Raw genomic sequence first — 22,806 nt, 5'->3', positions numbered from 1 at the left:
TTGGTTTTTGTAAATATGATGGTAATATGAGTTATGGGAAACAGGATAGGGTGAACTAATATACATTTAGTTCCCAGGCTGATGTCCTTGCTTTTCCATACTCAGTTCATGCACATCTTTTCTAGGTAATCCAGTACGATTCGACATTTTGGACTGCATTCACTGTTTTGGTCAGTCTGCAAGTGAATTGCAGAACTAGGAAAATGACTTGTTGCACGCATTCGATTTCTTCACTGTCAGTTGTTATTCTGATAATTCCATTCCATGCAGTGGTCATGAGGTTGATCTTTTTGTTCTTTGAAGAGGCCATATTTCTCACTAACTTCTTTAATTCTTTTGATGAGATGTTTCAGGTTTTCTTTGGTTTCTGAAAATTATGTCATCAGCATCAAAAATTGTTGATGTTCCTGCTTCCAATCTCTACTCTAGTTTTGATTCTTCAAGTTCCACTTCGTCGCGATCACTCCAGCATATAGGTTGAATAAGAATGATGAAAAAATGCAACCTTGCCACACTCCTTTCTGTATCTTGAACCAACACTGTCTCCATATGATGCTCACACAGTGTCTTTCTTATTTGTGTACAGCAACTACACCAACTTGATCAGATATGTTGGCATCTAGAGTTCTACATAGCTTGTCATGATTGATAGAATCAAAGGTTTACTTGTAGTCAATAAAGCAGATGTAGATAATCTTTTGATATTTTTGGGATCTGTCCATGATCCAACATAGATTTACAGTATGGTCATGAGTGACACGTCCCTTTCTGAAGTTAGCTTGAACATCTGATAAATCCTTTATGTTGGTTGTACAGGCCTTAACAATTCTGCAGCAACAGTGTTAACACCTGGGGCCTTGTTGTTTGGTAGTTGGATCATTGTGCACGTAGCTTCTTCCTGAAGGATGGCTGGTTCTATTTTTGCTTCCCTTTCTTCATCAACTTGAAGAGCATAGCTAGCATGGCTATACACCAAAGATACATGGAACACTATTAAACTTCCCACCAAAGTGGTACCAAATGTTAATCTACTCAAATTTGCATGCTTTTGAACAGCTAGATGGGCAGGAGTTGAGGCAGGAATGGGAGCTCATCCCATTGTGTGACGCTTGGGTTGTCATCTTTCCAGCTGACAAGCTCAGCATCTTTAACTGCTGAGCTATTCCACCTACAGAAACCTACTTAGCGCATTCAGAAGTATACAGGAATTTGTTGGAAGAGGAATAGAAACGAGAAGAGAATGTATTTATGTTTCAAGTTAACAGATAGGTAATGTGATTAGGAGAGAGATGCTTAAGCTTTCATAGGTTTTTAAGAAAGACATACTTAATAGTTAAATATCTATATTTAACAGTTGGGATTTACAGATAGTATAGATCTAGTCTGTCTGTCTGCTTTAGAAGCAGACTATGTTTTTCTCTTTGTCTGATTTTTGTTTAGATAATATAAGGACATAAATGAGGGGAAATAATTAATTGTGAAAATGTATGTGTTAAGCTGAGGCTTTTGTGGAATTTTTATTTTATTTTGTTTATTTTAATTTTTTCATAGCAAAATGTTCTCATACTTTGCAGCTATTCCTGGAATGTTTAGGTGATGTCCTATGGCAGAGATCTTCAAACTTGGCAGCTTTAAGACTTGTGGACTTCAACTCCTAGAATTGGGAGTTGAAGTTCACAAGAGTTGAAGTCCACAAGTCTTAAAACTGCCAAGTTTGAAGACTTCTATCCTATGGATACCTGGCCCACTTAGCAAATGCTGCATAGGACAATAAGACTCTCAGAAATACCTTTGAATTGGGATTTTTTTGCTATAGAAAAGAACAAGAAAATGCCAAGCCCACCAAGGACCTTGAATGTTAAAAGAAATGAGAAAAGAGAAGAAGCTGATCAGTCTTTGTTTCTTCTGTCGTCTTTCTAGCCTAGGATTCTTTTGGGAGCTAAAACTTCACTATTAGTATCAATAATAAAAAAAACACAACCCAGCCTGATTTGGGATTAAGTGATACATTCAGTTTTGATTTTAGCATTTAGTATCAGTATGGAATCATGCTGAACTTGAATGCACTTAGTTTTAATGGCTTTGTAAAGTATAATTTCTTACTCCATCTACCACTCCATCTACCAATCAAGATGCAACCACACAGCCAACCAACCCGCTTACAGCAACACTCCCCACTTCCCCACCAGTATTTATAGAGCGACGACAGCTCCGACCACGCTTTGCTTGCACAAGCACGAAGCCGAAAGCACCAGCCTGAAGATGATGAGTGAGACCTCATCGAAACGTCGCCAAGTTACTCTCAACCTTACACGGGAAAAGACCTGAATACGCCAAGATCTACATATATATATATATATACTGAGTTTTTCTGATGGCTTTCAGACTGCTTGAAATATCAGTGCTCAACTCTATAGCCTTGTAGGTAGAGATTGAATTATAATCCAGATGGGTTAACTTTAAATCAGTACATTGACAATACTAACTTGTTTAATGTTTATGATGGCTATATTAAATATCAAATCAAGCAGTTTATTATGTCAAGGAAGATGAAATAGCGTGGGACTCAAATGCTTTTGACTTCATCTCTGTCTGTATTTCATTGCTGTGTTAGGCCATCATGATTGGAGACGATATTGTAAACGATGTAGGAGGAGCCCAGCAGTGTGGAATAAGAGCTGTACAAGTACGGACGGGAAAGTACAGGTCAGTGCATATTCAATAAGCCTTCTATCTTCTATCTCCCATAGTTAGCAATTTGCTTCCCCTACTTTTTCTTTTATGGCTCTGCAGTGTAACTATGATGCATAGATTTATAATGAAAACAATACGTTTTATTTTATTTTTTTGTCTAGCATATTTGTGGAATACACAGTCTGGCAGCCTGAATTTTGTCCTAGGACTCAGCTTTACATGGCCCATGCGTTCACCATCAAGCCCATCTTTAATAATGATGCGTTATTTTATTAATTCTGGTAATTTGGTAGGGCATACATTTAATCATTTATAGATAAAATGCATCAAAAGCCAATTTCTTTCTCTAGGTAGTTTGTGCTTAAAATAAAAAGGAACCTTAATACAGTGTGAAAAATATGAAGTACCGTGCATAATTTACATTATTTGAAATCAAAGTTGGTCTCTGTGTTTTAGTGAATGCTTGCAGAAAGTGCTGCCTTTGAATCCAGACGTGTGTATTACATTCTAGTTCCCTTAGATGGTGCCATTTGTACAGTTACTGCAGCTCTGACAGATCTTCTCTCCTGGCTGTTTTCACAGAGTTGCCAATCACTGTTGTCAGCATAATTGATCTTTTTCAGATCCTTTACTGATTAGAGGTTTCAAAGTTTCTGAACTTTTTTCAGATCAAATAAGCTTTTGGCACCTTTCAGTGGTCTTTTGAATGCTTATAACGCTGCAGAATCCTTCCAGCTAGGCATATGAAATGGTTTGTAATGCATATGGGTCACAATACCTAAAGTGTTGAAAGAATTGAGGCATGAAACAGTTATTTAGTAGAAACCTGGAAATGAAGTAATGAAGAAAAAGAAGTGTATATATCAAGGAGGGGAACCTAGATTACACTTTTGGATTACAATACTTAAAAAAAGGCCAGATTGGGGCCAATAGGATTTCGAATTCAACATTTGAAGGATCAAGAAATTGCCACTGTGATTTATAGAGAAAAACAAAGTGGGTGTAACTGCATAGGAGCTGTACATTCAGGAACAACATGCAGGAACCTAGGAGGTTGGATGAAATAAATCTATAGGAGCCAGGCAAGTATTCCCAATGCAACAAGATCTGTAGTAAAAAATAATAATAATAACAAGGGGTTAGGAATTGTACAACAGACCTGCCATCAGATATATTTCTTAACAGAATAATTTCCCTAGTGGGCTAAAGCTTTCTGGGGCACAATCTCCACCTGCCTATCCATCAAAAGCTGTGAGTCCAGGAGAACTTCCAAGTCACATATCTACTCCTTCAAGGACATCAAGGGACACAATTACAAATGTTAGGGACCTGCAATAAATGAACATAATGTCAGTCTGTTTAGGGTTCAGACTCTTCTATCCCATCCTGAGCTGCATAGTCTCCAGTCAAGATGTGTAGAACATCAGCTATGTGGTTTAAGGTAGCAGTCTACAGTTCAGCAGTACCAGCATATGGCTGATACTGAACCTCAGACTACCTGATAATTTTATTGAGCAGCTTCATGTGGATGTTAAAAAAAATGGAAGAGGGAAGCCTGAGCCTTATAGCACCTCACAAACAAGGGACTGTCTGGCTGACCTCCCATACCCATTGATGCCTCCAGCTCCCAGCTTACACAGATTGCCCAGAAAGATCTCCCATGGTTTGGGAGATTGTATTTATTTATGGATAGTTTATTTATGGATAGTTTATTTGTATTTCCCATGGATAATTTGTGTTTGGTGATAATGTTTTGTAACTTCTTGTCTTAGTAAATTATAGCAGGTTACAAGTCAAATAAATATTAACTATCCAGTGAGAACCTTCTCTTCTGATTCTTGAATGATATTTATATATTATCAATTCCATATTTTAAATAAAACTATCTTGAAGGGAGGGCCAGTTGGTGCAGTGGTTAAAGACACCAAGCTAGAAACTGGGAGACCATGAATTCTACTATTGTCTTCTGCCAACTGGATGACTTTGGACCAGTCAAGTTTTCTTAGCTGAAAGAAGAAATCAGAGGCAAATTGCTTGTCTCCCCAAAAATATTGCCAAGAAAAGTGCATGGATTTGTGCAAGGTAGTTACCAGGAATGAAGACTGATTTGAAGGCACACATATACACAAGATAAAGGGCTGCCCTTAAAACACAAGGAAACTGCACTACTATATTAGCAAATGTATGCTTAGTAACTTACTGCTTTGTTTAGAATTTGAATTAAAGGTTTGATCATACTGCTGATTTTTTAAAAACTGTAAATTTGACACTGGTCACTGAGTTTATTTGACAGAATAAATGGAATGCTGTTTTCTGGAATGTATATTGATTCCTCTTGGTTTTATTTTTGTTTCCTACATGTATCATATAGCATCTTTTGCTGTGATTTATTACATTCATTCATTCATTTATTTATTTGTCGAGTATGTGTTAGATAATATATATAAGTATAAGCATGAATTGAATACATAAAATGAATACAATTAAAGGGAACATTAGGACAGGGACAGTAGGCACGCTAGTGCTCTTATGCACACCCCTGCATAATGTGAATCATAATGCATGATGTGAATGTTAAAAATGAAGGAGTTTGTATAAATGGAATCTCCATCCGGATTTGCAGAAAGCCAACTGAAAAAAACTGTTCCCTTGGATATGGAATATTTCCTTCATTGAGAGTTTTCAGAAGTCCTTAATTTTAGTCTTGCTTTGCATTGAAGAGGTGGGATGTTCTTGGATGGATGTTATCACTGTGAACCAGAGGCTATTATATTCAACCTCTGCTGATTTGTCCTTACTGCCTTCCTGGAGACTGGTATGCATTACAATTAATGTAGTTTGATTCCCAGTTGATAGTACTGAAAATTGTTGGTCAATATTGTTTCTGAGGCATAAATGTTTGTTGAGAATGGAATTGAATTGAATTCTTCATTGGTCAAGTGTGATTGGACACACAAGGAATTTGTCTTTGGTGCATATGCTCTCAATATACATAAAAGAAAAAAAATGAAAAAGAAAAAAAATACATTCATCAAGAATCATAAGGTACAACACTTAGTGATAATCATAGGTTACTAATAAGCAATCAAATCATACTAGGAAACAAACAGAACAATATATATTATAATAACAACAACAGAGTTGCAAGGGACCTTGGAGGTCTTCTAGTCCAACCCCCTGCCCAGGCAGGAAACCCTACACCATCCCAGACAGATGGTTATCCAACATTTTCTTAAAAATTTCCAGTGTTGGAGCATTCACAATTTCTGCAGGCAAGTCGTTCCACTTATTAATTGTTCTAACTGTCAGGGAATTTCTCCTTAGTTCTAAGTTGCTTCTTTCCTTGATCAGTTTCCACCCATTGCTTCTTGTTCTATCCTCATGTGCTTTGGAGAACAGCCTGACTCCTCTTCTTTGTGGCAACCCCTGAGATATTGGAACACTGCTATCATGTCTCCCCTAGTCCTTCTTTTTATTAAACTAGACATACCGAGTTCCTGCAACCGTTCTTCATATGTTTTAGCCTCCAGTCCCCTAATCATCTTTGTTGTTCTTCTCTGCACTCTTTCTAGAGTCTAAACATCTTTTTTACATCGTGGCGACCAAAACTGGATGCAATATTCCAAGTGTGGCCTTAACAAGGCATTATAAAGTGGCACTAACACTTCACGTGATCTTGATTCTATCCCTCTGTTTATGCAGCCCAGAACTGCAGCTGCTGCACACTGCTGGCTCATATTTAAATGGTTATCCACTAGGACTCCAAGATCTCTCTCACAGGTACTACTATTGAGCAAGGTACCACATATATGGTACCGGTGCATTTTGGGTTTTTTGCCTAAATGTAGAACCTTACTTTTTTCACTGTTGAATTTCATTTTGTTAGATAGCGCCCAATGTTCAAGTCTGTCAAGATCTTTCTGTAACTTGAGCCTATCTTCTGGAGTGTTGGCTATTCCTGCCAGCTTGGTGTCATCTGCAAATTTGATGAGTTCCCCATCTATCCCCTCGTCCAAGTCATTGATGAAGATGTTGAAGAGTACTGGGCCTAAAACAGAGCCTTGGGGTACTCCACTGCATACTTCCCTCCATGTGAATGTAGTTCCACTGAGGACTACACATTGAGTGCGGTTGGTCAGCCAGTTACGAATCCATCTGGTGGTGGTACTGTCTAACCCACATTTTTCAACTTTATCTAGTAGTAGGTTATGGTCTACTTTATCAAATGCTTTACTGAAGTCCAAGTACATTATATCGACAGCATTCCTCTGGTCTACTAATTTTGTCACTTTGTCAAAGAATGCAATAAGATTAGTCTGGCATAATCTGTTTTTGACAAACCCATGTTGGCTTTTGGTTATTACTTTGTTTGCTTCTAGGTGTTCGGTGATTCGTTGCTTGATTATCTTTTCCAGAATCTTCCCCGGTATTGAGGTCAGGCTGATAGGTCTGTAGTTTCCTGGATCTGTTTTTCCCCCCCTTTTTTGAAGATGGGAACTACATCAGCTCTTTTCCAGTCCTCTGGCAGCTCCCCTGTGCTCCAGGATCTTTGAAAGATATAGTTCAGTGGTTCTGAGATCTCATCTGCCAGTTCCTTCAGAACCTTGAGGTGTAATCCATCTGGTCCTGGTGATTTGAACTCGTCTAGGGTAGACAGGTGTTCACTTACCATTTTCTTCCCTATTTTAACTTGCGTTTCTAATCTGTTTTTTGTGATGCTGTTTTTGATAGGTTGGATTGTTTTTTCCTTTTGTGTAAAGACAGATGCAAAATATGAGTTAACTAGATCTGCTTTCTCCCTGTTGCTTGTCATCTTCTTGCCACTTACAAATACAAGCAACATGTACTTGCCACTTACAAATACAAGCAACATGGTTATAGTTGTAAGTGGGATGAGATAAAAAATAGGAAGGATGAGAAGAATAATAGTAATACAGTCTTAGTAAATAGTTTAACAGTGTTGTGGGAATTAGTTGTTTAGCAGAGTGATGGCATTTGGGAAAAAACTGTCCTTGTGTCTAATTGTTCTGGTGTGCAGTGCCCTATAGTGTCATTTTGAGGGTAGAACTTGAAACAATTTATGTCCAGGATGTGAGGGGTCTGTAAATATTTTCACAGTCCTCTTTTTGACTGGTGCAGTATACAGGTCCTCAATAGAAGGCCAGTTGGTATCAATTGTTTTTTGAAGTTCTAATTATCTTTTTCTAATTATTTTTTCTGCAGTTCTAATTATAATGATTAATATAATTATTATTAATGAACCTTACTTTATTGCCTGTTCTTTTAATTCAGTTCAAATAGATGTATTTTAATGTAAATGCTATTCTTGTTGAATCTTACAAACATTTTTTTTATTTGTAAGTGAGAAAAATGACATTTAGGTATATAGAGAATTTACAATCCACATTTCATTTTTATTTCTTGATGTATGCCTTCTTTAAGGAAGCCTTTCCCAATCTGAGGTGATACCTTCATCTTAACTTCTAAGTCAGCATTGGAAAGGGTCAGCTATTACCAGGGTTTGGGTTTGTAGTTCAAACCATTGGGGATTTAGGTTGGGAAATGCAATTTTAAATATTTAGGTTGCTATAGACAATCTCCACAATTACTCCTGGAAGAACCATCATACTCTGTTGACTTCCACAATTTATCAAATACGCCATTAGTTTCTCCCTCTCCCTTCCCCCCCACCTGTGTGTGTGCGTGTGTGTGTTTATTTCTTGTCCAACGTGAAACAGTTTCTCTATGTCATATTAAGACTGAAATTTTTGCTTTAGTTAGTCGCCCAAGGTGACTTAAGTTCCTGGGGAGCTTAAATTTATTACTATGTCTGATATAAAGTCTACAAAGTCCGTAATGGTGGATTTTTATTTCATATTTTATTTCATATTTTATATAAGAAATCTGAACTGAAGAAAGCTTGGAATGGCCAGGAGTGAATCTTTATGGGAAAAGATGGTCACCTGAAGAGCTATTGCTGGACTTAGAATGTAGCCAACCATCCTTTTTAAATTCTGGGTTTTCCCCACTCCCACCCACAAAAATGACAACCAAAATGATTAAAAATACTCTAACCCATTGCTGTCATCTGGTGGTTGTCTGGATTTTTTTCAGCCCAGGTCAGGTTGTCCTAATTTATTTTCTAATAGTCATAACAACCATAATAGCAGAAACCCTTTTTTTAGCAACTTTAGTTTTCTGGCAAGCTCATTCTGGCAAACGTCTCATTGAGGTTTTGTTTTATTTGTTGGCTAGATTGGCTAAACACAAATTACTACATTCTTCTCTTTAACCCTTTCTTTTTCTATGACCCTGCAGAATGGCAGCTGAACATAATGCTTCCATTTAAAAATTTGTGCATGATATTTTAAATACAAGTCCTTGTTTATACGGAAAATGTAGTTTGTAGACAGTGGAGTCTTACCATGAAACTGGTGGTAAGTGAGGCAGCTGCTTTGAGTGCTGTAACCTGTTATAAAGTGAATCTTTGTTCACAACTGTGAAAGACATTTTGTGGTTGAATAACATTAATTTCTGCTAAACCATAGGCCAGTGTTTTTCAGCCTTGGCAACTTTTTGGACTGCAGTTCCCAGAATTCCCCAGCCAGCTCAGCCAAGTCCATACATCTTAAAGTTGCCAAAGTTGAAAAGCACTACCATAGGCTGCAGGAGCTAGGATTAAAATCTAAAAATAGGAGTATGTTTAAAAAGTCTATCCAGCTCTGACATTAAAAAAAAATTGTAGATGTAACCAGTCTTAACATTTGCCTGCAGATTACATCATCTGGAGGGGAATTTGGAAAGGCTTCTACAATGATGCTTTTCTTAAAAAGTGCTTAATCAGTTATGTCAGCTAATAATCATCTAATGTTCCTGTGGTTGGTCGTATTTTTTAAGCATAAAAATGCAAGAGAAAACTGCTATGGAATAAGGAATTTGTCTTTTTTTTTTTTTAAGAGATAGGTGGATAGATTTAGATTTGGACCTAATGATCAACTAAAATATTCCACAGAGTATACATTTCTAGGAAATGAAAGGAAAATAACTTAATAGGCTTTCCTATTATGGCTCCTGAGATAGGAAAAGGAATCGGTTTGAGCTAGAATAACTTCAGACACTTCATTAGAATGCACTTATTATTCCATTAATCTAAGATTTTGAAAGGACCCATAAAGAAAAGAACCAATTTCTCCTAATCTTTTTGGGTTCTCAAAAGTTCTTCAGTTACATTCCTTCACTTATTTATCTGGCCATCAATCTCATAAAAGTGACTCCAGGCTGGGAATAAAGATTTAAAACAATAGCTAATATACAAATCTCACCATGTCAGTCCCTTCCTTCCCCCAATTGTTAAAAGTGGATATAGAAGACAACTTTTTTGCAGACAGAGGATGCAAAATTTAGAAATATTTTATTTACCTTCAAGATCTATAGGATGGATCACAGAGTTATCACCAAATAGTCTAGAGCAGAACTTTCCATTTTAAAAGACTTCAATCATTGCTAAACAATATGTTAAGGCATCTAGAAACACTAAACCTACCTGTTTCAGTGCTTGCATAAACGCGTGCATGCACTTAGTAAACTCAGATTGTTTAACTAAGACTAGGTGATTTGCTATGAAATATCAATGATGCAATTTTACAGAGTTTCCAGGAACAGTAGATCTGAGGATTGTATACCTCTTTGTTAAAGGTGAGGTCCTGATTGAGTTATTTTTGCATGTTGTTATTTTATTTCAACCTAACCTGAATGAGTGATCTTGTCACAAGACAAGTCTCCGTTGACTTCCATTTCTATCAGAAGTATATTTTAGCTCATTGGCTTCTATTTCCCTGTAATTAGTCACATGTTTTATTATGCTATAGTAGCTGCTTGCAGTGTCATAAATATAGAGCTTTATGTCAAATAATAACATTGATCTCTACAGTACAGCATTGTCTTTACTGAGTGGCTATAATCCTCCAGGGCCTCAGAGAGGTCATTTTCTGCTTGACCAGATATTGATTGTTTATAATTTGCATAGATTTGTCACCTTAATACTAAACATTGGATGGCGAAATTAGAATTGAATTTTGGAGGTCCTGCACAAAGACCATGAGCTTTATCATCAAGCAATGTCTCTTCAGAAAGGGTGATATTATGTTAAATTGGTACATTTTGTGGCTTCTCTTATCTGCCAAATTTTAGGATTAAGCGGCACATAATATGGATGGTATACTTAATAAGCGCTGCTTTGTAAAATGGAGCAACATTACAAGAAAGGAAACTTTCTATTCCAAAGAAAAGCAGTGATAAACAGTAATCTGTACAGTTTATAACATGTCTCTTATTCCTCTTATTCCAGGAATACTTAAAAAAATTTCTCTTGTGAAATAGTGAAGGTAAAATTACTATGTAAAACCTGATTTAAACCTTGCCAACCTACACGACATAAGGATCTGATCTTCAGAACAAATCCTGCCTTAGAAAATTCAATTAGCATAAAGTGGTGTACAATTAATTCCATTCCATTATTATAGAACAAGATAAAACATGTTCGTTTTGCCATGAAGTTCACTAATGGACTAGGATAAAATTGTCATATTTCTAACTGTAGCCTTATGTATTTTAAAAGCTAGCAATTATAATCCTGTAATTATTGCTATAATCAATCTACTATTCCCTTTATTCATAACAGACAGGTAAGAGCTATAGGTAGTCCAACTCATTTGAAAGATTAGAAGTTAGCAATAGTAATAATTTTCTTAGGGCTACTCTGATATTATACTTGGCTGGAACATAATCTTGTGAACCTTTTCCCAGGCAGTCCTTTTCGTACTCTGTTCTCAATTATCATTGGAATTGGCTTTGATTTCTTTGAAATGGCAGATGTTAGGCAAGAGGCGCTGCTAAATTAGGAGCCATGGTGATGCAGTGGTTAGAATGTGGTACTGCAGACTACTTCTGATGCCTGCCATCTGCCTGCAATTTGGCAGTTCGAATCTCACCAGGCTGACTCAGCCTTCCATCCTTCCGAGGTTGGTAAAATAAGGACCCAGATTGTTGGGTGCTGACTCTGTAAACTGATTAGAGGGGACTGTAAAGCACTCTGAAGTGGTATATACATCTAAGTGCTATTGCTAAATTAAGAATATATGCTCCTTTGTGAGTAAAAGGAATAACTAATCCTATTCTCTTCCTTGAACAAATGTCAACATATTGATAAGTTTCCATATAAAATATATTTGGCTAATTATGAACATATTTTCTTTATCTTAATATCATTTAATGCATAAGTGTAATGATTGCTGCTAATGCCCAAACATGTTTTGGGGATGGTAGATAGACAGGACTCAACAAGTTATTTTTTTGGAGGGGAGGGGGAATTTAGCATTCAGAGAACAACTCTCACACTTCCTTTGGAACTAATGTATAGTGGCCAACTTTGAAATTATGAATGGATGAGTCTGGGACTCATTCTTTGCTTTTCAGGAGATACCAGTCGTTGCCCATGGAGACTACATATGGCTGCTGCCACCTTTTCTGATCTCTGAAGCTTCCAGGAACCGTTCTCATTTTTCTTCTTTCACAACAGATTGGCCATCAGCTGCCAATAGAGCTGAGGTACTTTTTCCTCATTGCTAATAGCAGCAAAGAAACAGTAAACTGAAACAGGATTGGTAAAATGGAGGGGACTAATCCCAGCTACTCTGGTCAAGACTGCTGTCTTCTTATATTAATACCAGTAAAGAAACAGTAATCTGCACTGGATCTTTGAGAGAGGAATGAAGGAACGAAGTTGGGAAAAGTAGCTGCAGCCAGCCAGAAATACCATTGCCCTCAATGCATTTCTTCATGCACTCATATCCTGGTGGGAATCTTCCATGGAGGTCAGAGTTTGTCAGGAGCAAATAAAAGAGGAACCACCAGACTGAAACAGCATATCATCCCAATTAAAGTAAGAGCTTTTTGAAGGAGGCAAAAGTTGTATTCCAACTTTTTGGACCAATAGATATTTGCTTGAACTAAGGATTAAAGGACTCCCTTTAATACTTATTGAAGGACTGAATATTAAAGATATACTTACAGGGCAACGTGATCTTGAAAATACATGCCGTCCATCTGGTAAACTGACAAGATTTGTTTTTCTCGTCATGCACATGTATACATGCAAACTAGACGGTGTTGTTTCTGTATATTATATATTATATTATATGTTCTGTATATTATATAGGTGGGTATATGCATACTTTTGTATTTCTTCTGTCATTGTTATGTAGTGTATATTGGAGATGGTGACCCTTTGAGAGCTATATGCAACAAAATTTCATTTTAATGTATGCCGATTAGTGTACATTCAAAGTGACAAAGTTATTAAAGTTAAAGTTAAAAATCTCAGAAAGGCAAAGGGGCAGCAGCCCATTTGTTGTGGAAGTTATGTGCTGCAATAAAGCATTGTGTACAGATTGCTATACTACAATGTGTCTGGCCCTTGGAAAGCAAAGCACCCTCATTAGGGGGATGAGGATAAAGCTGCTTCCCTTTTTAGTGAACCTGCTGTGACTGGTTGTTTTTTTACTGTATTGATTGAAATTAACAAGTTCCACACACCAGCACTTCTCTTGTAAGTGCTGATGCAACCTCTCTATCTAGAGCTCTATGGAGATTATCAGTCATCCAGGTCATGGTTGTGACTGGACTTTGTTTTTCCTTGAAGATGTTTCACTTCACATCCAAGAAACTTCTTCAGTTCTGACTGAATGGTGGAGGATGGAAGGATTTATATTCCTTGCAGTCATCACATAAACCTCCAAGTGGCCTCAATGTCTCTCAGAAAGAGTGTTCACGACCAGATTGACTGCAAGGAATATAAATCCTTCCATCCTCCAAGTCAAGGAAAAACAATGTCCAGTTGCCTTTTGAAAAATCATCTTTGAGATTATCTATACAGAGCGTCCACCCTAAATGAACTTGTACAACATTAACCTGTTCACTGTGGGATAAGAGTAAGCAAGCTATTTTGGGGGGAAAACTTTACTTTTGAATATCCTCTGAATGAAATAAACAGTTGGGAGAGAGCTGGTCTGTTGGTTTAAGGCTAAAAACCAGGAGACTGTGAATTCTAGTCCTGCCTTAGGCACGAAAGCCAGCTGGGTATATTTGGGCCAGTCATACACTCTCTCAGCTCAGCTCACTTCACAGGATTGTTGTTGTGGGCAAAGTAGGAGGAAGGAGTATTAGGTGTATCCATTGCCTTGAGTTATTTATAAAAATAATAATAAAGGCAGGATACATAATAAAAATGTTAGAAATGGTTTGATGTGGAGATGGGCAATTTATGTCAGTTTAAAGTACAGCACTGACCATCACCAAGAGTGGTGCACCCACTTCCAGACCATGCCTTTTTCCCCACATAACCAGTATGCCCAGCAGTGTATTTTCATGGTGTATGGAAAGTAATTTTTGCTTTAGAGAAACAGTTGGACACAAAGATGAAGCAGCATTGTAGACTATTGCTATATAGTTGTATGCTTTAAACTTCATGCATATTTGGCACTAATTTAATTTTTATTGATGAACTTTTGATAAGCCTCACAATTTCAAGGATTCCTACAGAATACGTTTAAAACTGCTGCTGTGAAAGAGTAGGTTAGATTATTCCTACTACATAGGTAGCAGGTTGAATATTCTAAAATATTTTAAAACAGTCTGAAGTCAGCCAGAGCTAAATACTGGATCTTAGCGAATCACTGTCATTTCAGTTATGGGAGATGGTGAGCTTCCCTAGTGCTGCAGATGCCACATGAATCTTGCTTTTACAACAGAAGGAAAAGGGGGTTTAGGCATAATTTCACCTTTTATTGCTCACTAACTTTTGTTAGGGTACCATTTCATGAGTAACTGTATGAACAGTATGGATGCAAACCTTTGTGGATGAAATAAATATTCTTTTAACTTTCCACCATTATAGATGTAGCAGGCCATTCTGAATATAATTTGATACTTTTCCAAGTCTCCTCCTCCTCCTCCTCCTTTTCTGAATCATTCAATCCATCTCAGCATTTTTGACAGCATTAGATAGACGTCTCCTATCAGTTTCACAGGATTCTATTTTGTCATAGTATTGTTTTCAAAAGAAATACTTTTACATGGTATGTTTTTATTTCCCATTTTTACTTTCTTAGTATGCATTCTCTTTCTCTTGTACAACCATTTCAGATATATGAGCATCTCTTGGTAAGTACTTCTCTCTGTTTGTTTTTGCTTTATTTTCTTTCTCTGGTTAATGGCACTGGATGGCAAGAATAGCCAGTTTGCTGGTTTATACATTAATAAACGGTTTACAGATAGTCCTCATTTTGCAATTGGTCATTTAATCACCATTTCGAGTTATGATAGCCTCAGAAAGGGTGCCTTATCCCCTGGTGGGATTCAAAATTGTTTACTACCAGTTCTGTAGCAAAAAAACATTCATTGAGGAGAATGGATTTGGACTTTCAACCAGATGATTTGCTTAATGACCATATGATTCAAACTTACAACTATATGATTCAGGTAATAACAGTCTTAAAAATGTATGTAGAATTGACTGTAGTCATAAGAGTGCCTTTACTTATGACCTAAATTCCGGTTCCAGTTGCAGATGAGGAATAGCTGTATGTTATACCGATGGTCCCCGACTTACGGCATTAATGGATCCTGACCATTCATGTCGGAAGTTGGGGACTATGTTAAATAAAGCACCTAACTAACGACCTCCCTGTCCCTTCTTTCCCCAAAGCATTCGTTAAATGAATGTACAGGTCATTAGGTAGAGCATGGATGATTCAGGAGTGGGAGAAACTAAGGAAGGCCTAGTGTAGAAAAACATCACCAACATGATATAATGTTTACTTAAAGTTAAGTAATTAAAGTTTTTCTAAGTTAAAAAAAAAGATGGTAGTATATTTTTAGAAATAGAGTGCAAATGAGCATTAAATCACTAGCAGCAGATTGAGTGTTCTCCAGAAAATGTCCCTATGGAAAATCATGCCTAGCAACAATTTGCAGCTGTGTATAAATTATGTCCTGTACTTAAAAAATGTATTTGCATACTTGACATTTCTGCTAAACTTATAACGCAAGCCTTTTTGTCTATAAAAAAAACTCAAACCAGATAAACAAGCCAGTTGGATATGGGATTATGGCATTAGAATTTTTCAGTGCAGAACCAAAAAAACTTCTCTCCCCCCACCCCCATCATTTCTTTGATTCTTTCCGCCATAGAGAAAATGATAAATTGGATTATAACATGGATTTGTTTAATTAAGGTTAAATATATATGTATTTAATATATATTAAGAGCTACTATCTCTAGTAGCTCTTAATAGACTTTTGTGGATTAATACTAAATGATAGGTTTCTGCAATTTGATGGTTGGTAAGAGTTGAGATATGGGAAGTGATTTTATAAAGGTGTTGTGTTACTGAAGCTTATACTTGCCTGGAGAGAGGGAAGTATTCTTTTTTATATCTTTTTTCTTAATTGTTAATTTTCTTTTTTCTATTTCTTTGCTCTTCTTCGTTTTTTTAATTAATATTTTCCTTAGTTTGTATTAGTCTTTTATTTTTATATTTCTAAACTTTAATAAAATGTTCCCTGGGTTGAGAAACTAAGTAGGTTTTCAGAGAAAACCTGAACTGTAATCATCTAGATCAGCAAACTACACTCCTTTCTATCAAAGCCGTGACAGTGTTAATTAGTTTGATGGTAAAATGTTTGCAAGAAGACAAGCAAGCTCAGCAAACACCAAGATCCCAATATTTCATCTCTGAGTCATATTTGCCACTAGTAGTAAAAAAAGAGGGGGGAAAAGTCCTGGCAATGAGAAACTACTAACATAGTACTGCCAAAGTAAACTGCATTGCCATTCTGATTCTGAGATTTTAACATGTCCATATCCCCAACAGAACCTTTGTTTGAAAAACTAACAGCATCCTTCATTGTAATTTATAGTGACACAGGATATATTTTACAGTAATTATCCTGTTGAATATTATCCCTGAATGTCTTATAATTACTGAACAAGTTTTAACAGAGAAAACATCTTTGTTGGAAAATTTCATGGTTATACATCCATATGCCCATTAGGTGGCATTATATACAAAGTAAGATTTATCAAGAATCCGGGACTTTCCTGTGAAGTAGACAGCATAGCATCTCATGAATTTGCTTTTCATAGTAGCATTATTGAGAAAGAAATTGGTATCAATAAATAAGAGGCACACACTTTTCTGCTGCAGCAAGTGCTGTTTAAGCTTATAACCGGATAATAGAATAAACCTGTTGGTATTTTTTTCCTGCCTAGAATAATGTAACCGTAGTCTCTTCAACATAGTTTTATTAGCATAATTTCCCATCAGGAGTAGATAAAAGAGCAGTTTCCATTATAAGAGGTTCTCCATTTTATTACTGGATTTGTTAAATGGAAGCTTTCTTCCAGGACAAGAATAAAGAATGGGTTCTGCTAATTTAAAGAAGGTTAGTGCTGACTTAGAAATTTAAGGCACTAGAAAAATTGGGAGGGGGAGGTATAGGAGAAAATATTTCTACAATTTTCAGAATATTATATGTGCATGCTAGTTACCACAGCTGGTAACTAGCATGCACATCTAATAATAATAATTCTACAGAGGAATTATTGAGTCTGTCATCTGCACCTCTATAACTGTCTGGTTTGGTTCTGCAACCCAACAAGACAGACACAGACTTCAGAGGATAATTAGAACTGCAGAAAAAACAGTTGGTACCAACCTGCCTTCCACTGAGGACCATGAGTCAAAAAGATGGCTGTGAAAATATTTACAGACCCCTCACATCCGGGAAGTAAATTGTTTCAACTCCTACCCTCAAAACGACGCTATAGAGCACTGCACACCAGAACAACTAGACACAAGGGCAGTTTTTTCCTGAACACCATCACTCTGCTAAACAAATAATTCCTTCAGCACTGTCAAATTATTTACTAAGTCTGCACTACTATTAATCTTGTCATCTTGTCCTATCACCCATCTCTTCCCACTTACGACTGTATGACTGTACCCTTGTTGCTGGTATCCTTACGATTTATATTGACTGTTTCCTAATATGATTTGATTGCTTATTTGTACTCTATGACTATATTAAGTGTTGTACCTTATGATTCTTGACGAATGTGTCTTTTCTTTTATGTACACTGAAAGCATATGCACCAAGACAAATTCCTTGTGTGTCCAATCACACTTGGCCAATAAAGAATTCTATTCTATTCTATTTTATTCTATTCTATTCTATTCTATTCTATTCTATTCTATTCTATTCTATTCTATTCTATTCTATTCTATTCTATTCTATTCCATTTCATTCCATTCCATTCCATTCCATTCCATTCCATTCCATTCCATTCCATTCCATTCTAAGAGGGTAATCATAGATTAGCCTAAAATAGTTTGGAAATTTGAGAAGTGAGAATGGTGCCATTATAGGACTTACGATTTTTATAATACTTCTCTAGGATGCCTGTGATTTTGTTGATTGGAGGGAATGGATTCTTAGCTCAACTTCTGGCCATTTCCATGATATAGAAAGGCTGGATTATAAGATGTTACTATTCAAGGAACTTCTCAGAATTTCGCTTCATTATCATTACTGAATATTTCATGTACATAACAACCAGTACAGAACACTGCAGCACTCAAAAGCTCTAGAGAAGCTCATAATAACACATTACAATCGCTATGAATGTGTTTTAGAGCACTCCTCTCTAATTTGTTTGAAGCACAAGTACATCTGAAGAAAGAAATAGTATGAAATCAATTACTGAAATAAAGAGAAAAGTATCATGGCTTTAAGGTATCTTCCTTAATGTTCAGGTCTAAATGGTTTGGTGCTCCCTGGATCCCTGCTGCACAGAATGCCTGGAAACCAGTTCATGGCTTCATGCTGTATGTGATGACCCTGAGGTCAAGGGTTAAACTGTAGATATTTCAGTAATAACAACAAGCAAATTTAACTGCGCAAGCTGACTGAAAACAGTATTCATCCTGGGACAAGCTTTTCTGAAATGGCATCTTTTCCCTTTCCTTTCAAGGAGATGTTTTTCTTCACAGCTGGATGCAATGGATTTTAGCCTTAAAGCAGCAGGTCTCCATCCTGCCTCCCTAACCCTGAAAGAGCAGAAGCCTGAGCAAACCTAACATGTTTAAAAAAAGAAAGAAATCTAGAGTTAGTCAGTACAGCCATGATTTTTTAAGAAGAAGTAGCTGTTTGCTACAGTGTGTAGATTTTCCAGTAGTTTGTTCATGTTCTTCATGGTTAGGCTGACTTAAAGGAAAATATAAAATAGACAATCATATAAGAAGGCAAAAGCAAAGCATGAAAGGAAATTGGGAGACAATAGCCCAACTCCATTACGGGTTGTCCTGGCCTTACAACCACAATTGAACCTAAAATGTGTGCTGATAAAGTGAGACATTTGTTAACCTTTCTTGTCATAGGTAAGTGAATCATTGCAGTTGTTAAATTATTAACATAGTTGTTAAGTGAAGCTGACTTTCCCATTGACTTTGCTTGTCAGAAGGTTATAGGAGCTGATCACATGACCCCTGGACACTACAACTGTCATAAGTATGGACCATTTGCCAAGCATCTGTATTTTGATCATGTGACCGTGGGAATGCGGCAATGGTTGTAAGTGTGGAAAATGGTCATAAGTCACTTTTTTCAGAGCTGTTGTAACTTTGAATGGTCACCAAATGAACTGTTGTAAGTTAAGAACTGCCTGTATTCATTTCTGTTGAGGTTGGTAATAGTAAGATTCCACCACCAACAAGTCAGTTGGCAGAGGGTTGGTTCTGGGCTACAAGCACAGAACAGAAGGGGAAGAACTAGGGGTGACAAGTTAGTAGTTTTCCAATACTTGAGAGGCTGTCACAGAGAACAGCAGGTTGACCTATTCTTCAAAACACCTGAGGGCGGGACAAGAAATAACAGATGGAAGCTTATCAAAGAGAGATCAACCTAGAATTAAGGAGTAATTTCCTATCAGGTAGAACAATTAACTCCAGAAGTTATGGATGCTCTTATCATTAGAGGATTTTAAGAAAACATTGGAAACCCATTTGTCCAGAATAATAATAGGGTTTCCTGCTTGAGCAAGGGGTTAGACTAGAAGATCTCCAAGTTATCTATCGCTCTTATTCTGTATTCTGTTCTATATTATAAGAGGAATTAACCAATTATTGTAAAGAATATGACATCTGGCTATATAGATTATCAGAGGGATTTGGTTTGAGCCATGGATCATTACTAGATTGGAGATTCCTACAGAGTTGTGACAGAATACTTTGTTGTTTCTGTCCAAGGATTTTGGGAATTTCTATTTGGCAACAGAATTACCAGCTATTTTCTGAACAAACCCTATGAAAGAACATAGCAAGTGTATTATTTGGAGAAGTGTACTATAAAATCCCAAACAATGAAACGTGAATGAGATTCAGGTCCTTTAAAAATGTCTTTATATTACTGTTGCTGAGTGGATAATTAAAATTATATTTTGCATTTTCAAATAGCATGATATGTAAAAACATTTATTATTACACTTATTAAAATCTCAGGCAGGGTTTTAGAAGTTTGTACATATTGTTAAGATAATGAATAATAGCTGCAAATAAGATAAATTCTAATAATAGTACAATATTTTATGTGTTTATTCTGGGTTCTGTAGGAATATATCCAAAATAGATTTGCATAGGATTACAATTTAAAAGATACAAAATGTATAATATATTATGTCACAAACAAAAAAAAGTACTTTATCTAGTGAGAATGGTACTATTTTTAATAAACATACTAGTTGTGATGGTGTGATTTGGCCTTGTGAAAAAAAGGCTTTGTGTTAAATAATTATGTATCTAATTTAAAAGATGTGGAGAACAGAAAGCGGTGAAAAACGCTGTACTAAAGAGTCAGGTTTGGGAGGAGGGGATTAAAAAGTAACATGTGTAATGTGTTTGTTTAAAAGCATAGATTGGAAAACAGGATTAAGTAATAAGTATGTCAAGATGACAAAAGACAAACCCAGAGAATAGCCATATGGAACATTTTGCTTGTGTTTGTTCTTAGGACAAAAAAAAAGGAGGTCAGGATCTTATAATACCCTTGAGGTTCCTGAAACACATGGGAAATTTTCATCTTAGTCTCCTTACAAGAAAGCATGGAAGCAATTTCCAAGTTTCTAGATCCTGGTTTTGTCAATCTGCTTCTTGCTGATGGGGGGTACAGGTTTGAAAATATGTAGAAACTGTGAAGTTCGTGTTGTTTGTCTTGAGAATTTCTTCACTGGGAGGCCTATCTCTAAATTAAAGGTATGGAAGAGACTAGACACAACTAGAAGCAATTGACTGACTTGCTGCTGCAATCCATAGCAACCGGGCGGGTGGGGGAGGGTTATGTAAGAAAAAGATGGAATTATAGTTGTAAAAATGTGAGAGGCTTTGGAATCAATTCTGTCTGTAAATACTATCCAGTAGGATATGTGGTGTTTAAAACATACTTTAGAAAAGATATTCCACAGCATGATTATAGTATCTATCCGCAGCTCTTTAAAGCAACTGCATTTTTCCCCAAGATCATATAGCTGTCCTCAGAAACAGACATATGATTGTACAAAAAATATGGCTGGTCTAAAGAATTGCAGAGAGCTGCTGCAAAATGCTTATCCTAAATCCAAAATATTGCACAGCCATGCAATCAAAGCTTTTCATGGAAGTAAGCTCCACTATATTTAAGGGCTTTTTTCTGTTGAAAGTAGGTTTAGGACTTTAGACTTCACATCCATATACTGTTGATCATTAGGTCATCAAATTCCTTAATATCTTTGATATAGACTAAAAAAATATTGCTAATACTAGTAAGGCCCAACTATCATGTAGAACAGAACATTGAGTTTGTTCTGCCATAAAGAGGAAGTAGGAAAATAACTGAAATTAAGTCAGTAATTGTGAGTTTAGTCTTTGAAACATAGCAGAATAAATTATTAGGCGGAAAAAGATTTATTTGATCATGATTTTAGAGATGTATGTCAGGTCCTTCACTGAAGCTCTTTATATGATAAAGACTCCCTAGTGTACTATTACTTACATACACTTCCACATATAATGTTTATAGATTTAGTTATCTATTTGGCTGTACTATTTGAGTTATGTGCTTCCTGTTTTACTGTTATTGCTATTTCTTGCTAATCTTGGATATTTTATGGTTTAGCACAGTGTTTTTCAACTTGTCCATTTTAAGACTGTGGACTTCAACTCCCAGAATTCTATAGGCCAATATGCTAGCTAGGAAATTCTGGGAGTTCACCCGTCTTAAAATGGCCAAAATTGAAAAATGCTGGATTAGAATTTTTTTTGTAATTTGGAATCAAGCTACAGTGCATGTTTGAAGCTAGCTCTTGCAGTTTTACATTGAAACAGGGCCTACAAATTTTTAAAATAAATAAAAATATGGCTATAAAAGTTCAATTTCTATGCATGTTTATTTGGGAACAAATCTTACTGAATTTGGTGGGACTTATCTCTGAATAAACAAGCATGAACCAGGCTGCAGTACTCCTAAAAGCAAATTCTACTGAAGTAACTCAGATACCTAAATCAAATTGTATTATTCAACATTCCATGCAATGGTATTTGTTCAGGACTGAAACTAGAAAGATGTAAATTCAAAAGGCAGGCCTACTTTTATTTTATTTTTTCCTTAAAGGAACACTGTAAGTATTTTATAACATATTACTTGAATAATGGGCTTCTGTCTATACCTGATTTTTCACCTGGAGCTAATTGCTTCCTTTACCTATGTAGCCATCTACATACTTTTATTATATCTTTGACAATGTAAAGGTTCTTTTGTGTATAAGGAATCCAATACTACCTGTTTTCCCTCCAGTTCTCAACCTCATCAAAAAGTTCAATTTATTTAAACACATAGAATGTGTTTACTTAAAAAAGAATTTCACTCTTCATAATATAATTGCTATATACTTAACTATTTGGAAGACTTTAAAAAATCTTTTCAATTGACTTGCAATTGTAAGTTTCAACCAAAAGCATACTAGCT

At 36.2% G+C, this 22,806-nt stretch overlaps 1 protein-coding gene across 5 annotated transcripts in view; it reads left to right on the top strand.

Moving 5' to 3' along the window:
* LHPP (phospholysine phosphohistidine inorganic pyrophosphate phosphatase) overlaps nucleotides 1-22,806 on the top strand; it is a 162,070-nt gene that overhangs the window by 51,912 nt on the left and 87,352 nt on the right. For 3 of the 5 annotated variants that reach the window (XM_058188595.1, XM_058188594.1, XM_058188596.1), the window contains exon 6: nucleotides 2,615-2,706. In XM_058188595.1, coding sequence (XP_058044578.1) covers nucleotides 2,615-2,706 — 92 coding nt within the window. Of the gene's footprint in view, nucleotides 1-2,614; nucleotides 2,707-14,895; nucleotides 14,914-22,806 lie in introns of all 5 variants that reach the window. The other 2 variants (XM_058188597.1, XM_058188598.1) reach the window with 1 other exon arrangement.

This window comes from Ahaetulla prasina, chromosome 6 (genome assembly GCF_028640845.1).
Source record: "Ahaetulla prasina isolate Xishuangbanna chromosome 6, ASM2864084v1, whole genome shotgun sequence".
Classification (NCBI taxonomy): Eukaryota; Metazoa; Chordata; class Lepidosauria; order Squamata; family Colubridae; genus Ahaetulla; species Ahaetulla prasina.
This window is presented reverse-complemented; position numbering and strand designations above follow the sequence as displayed.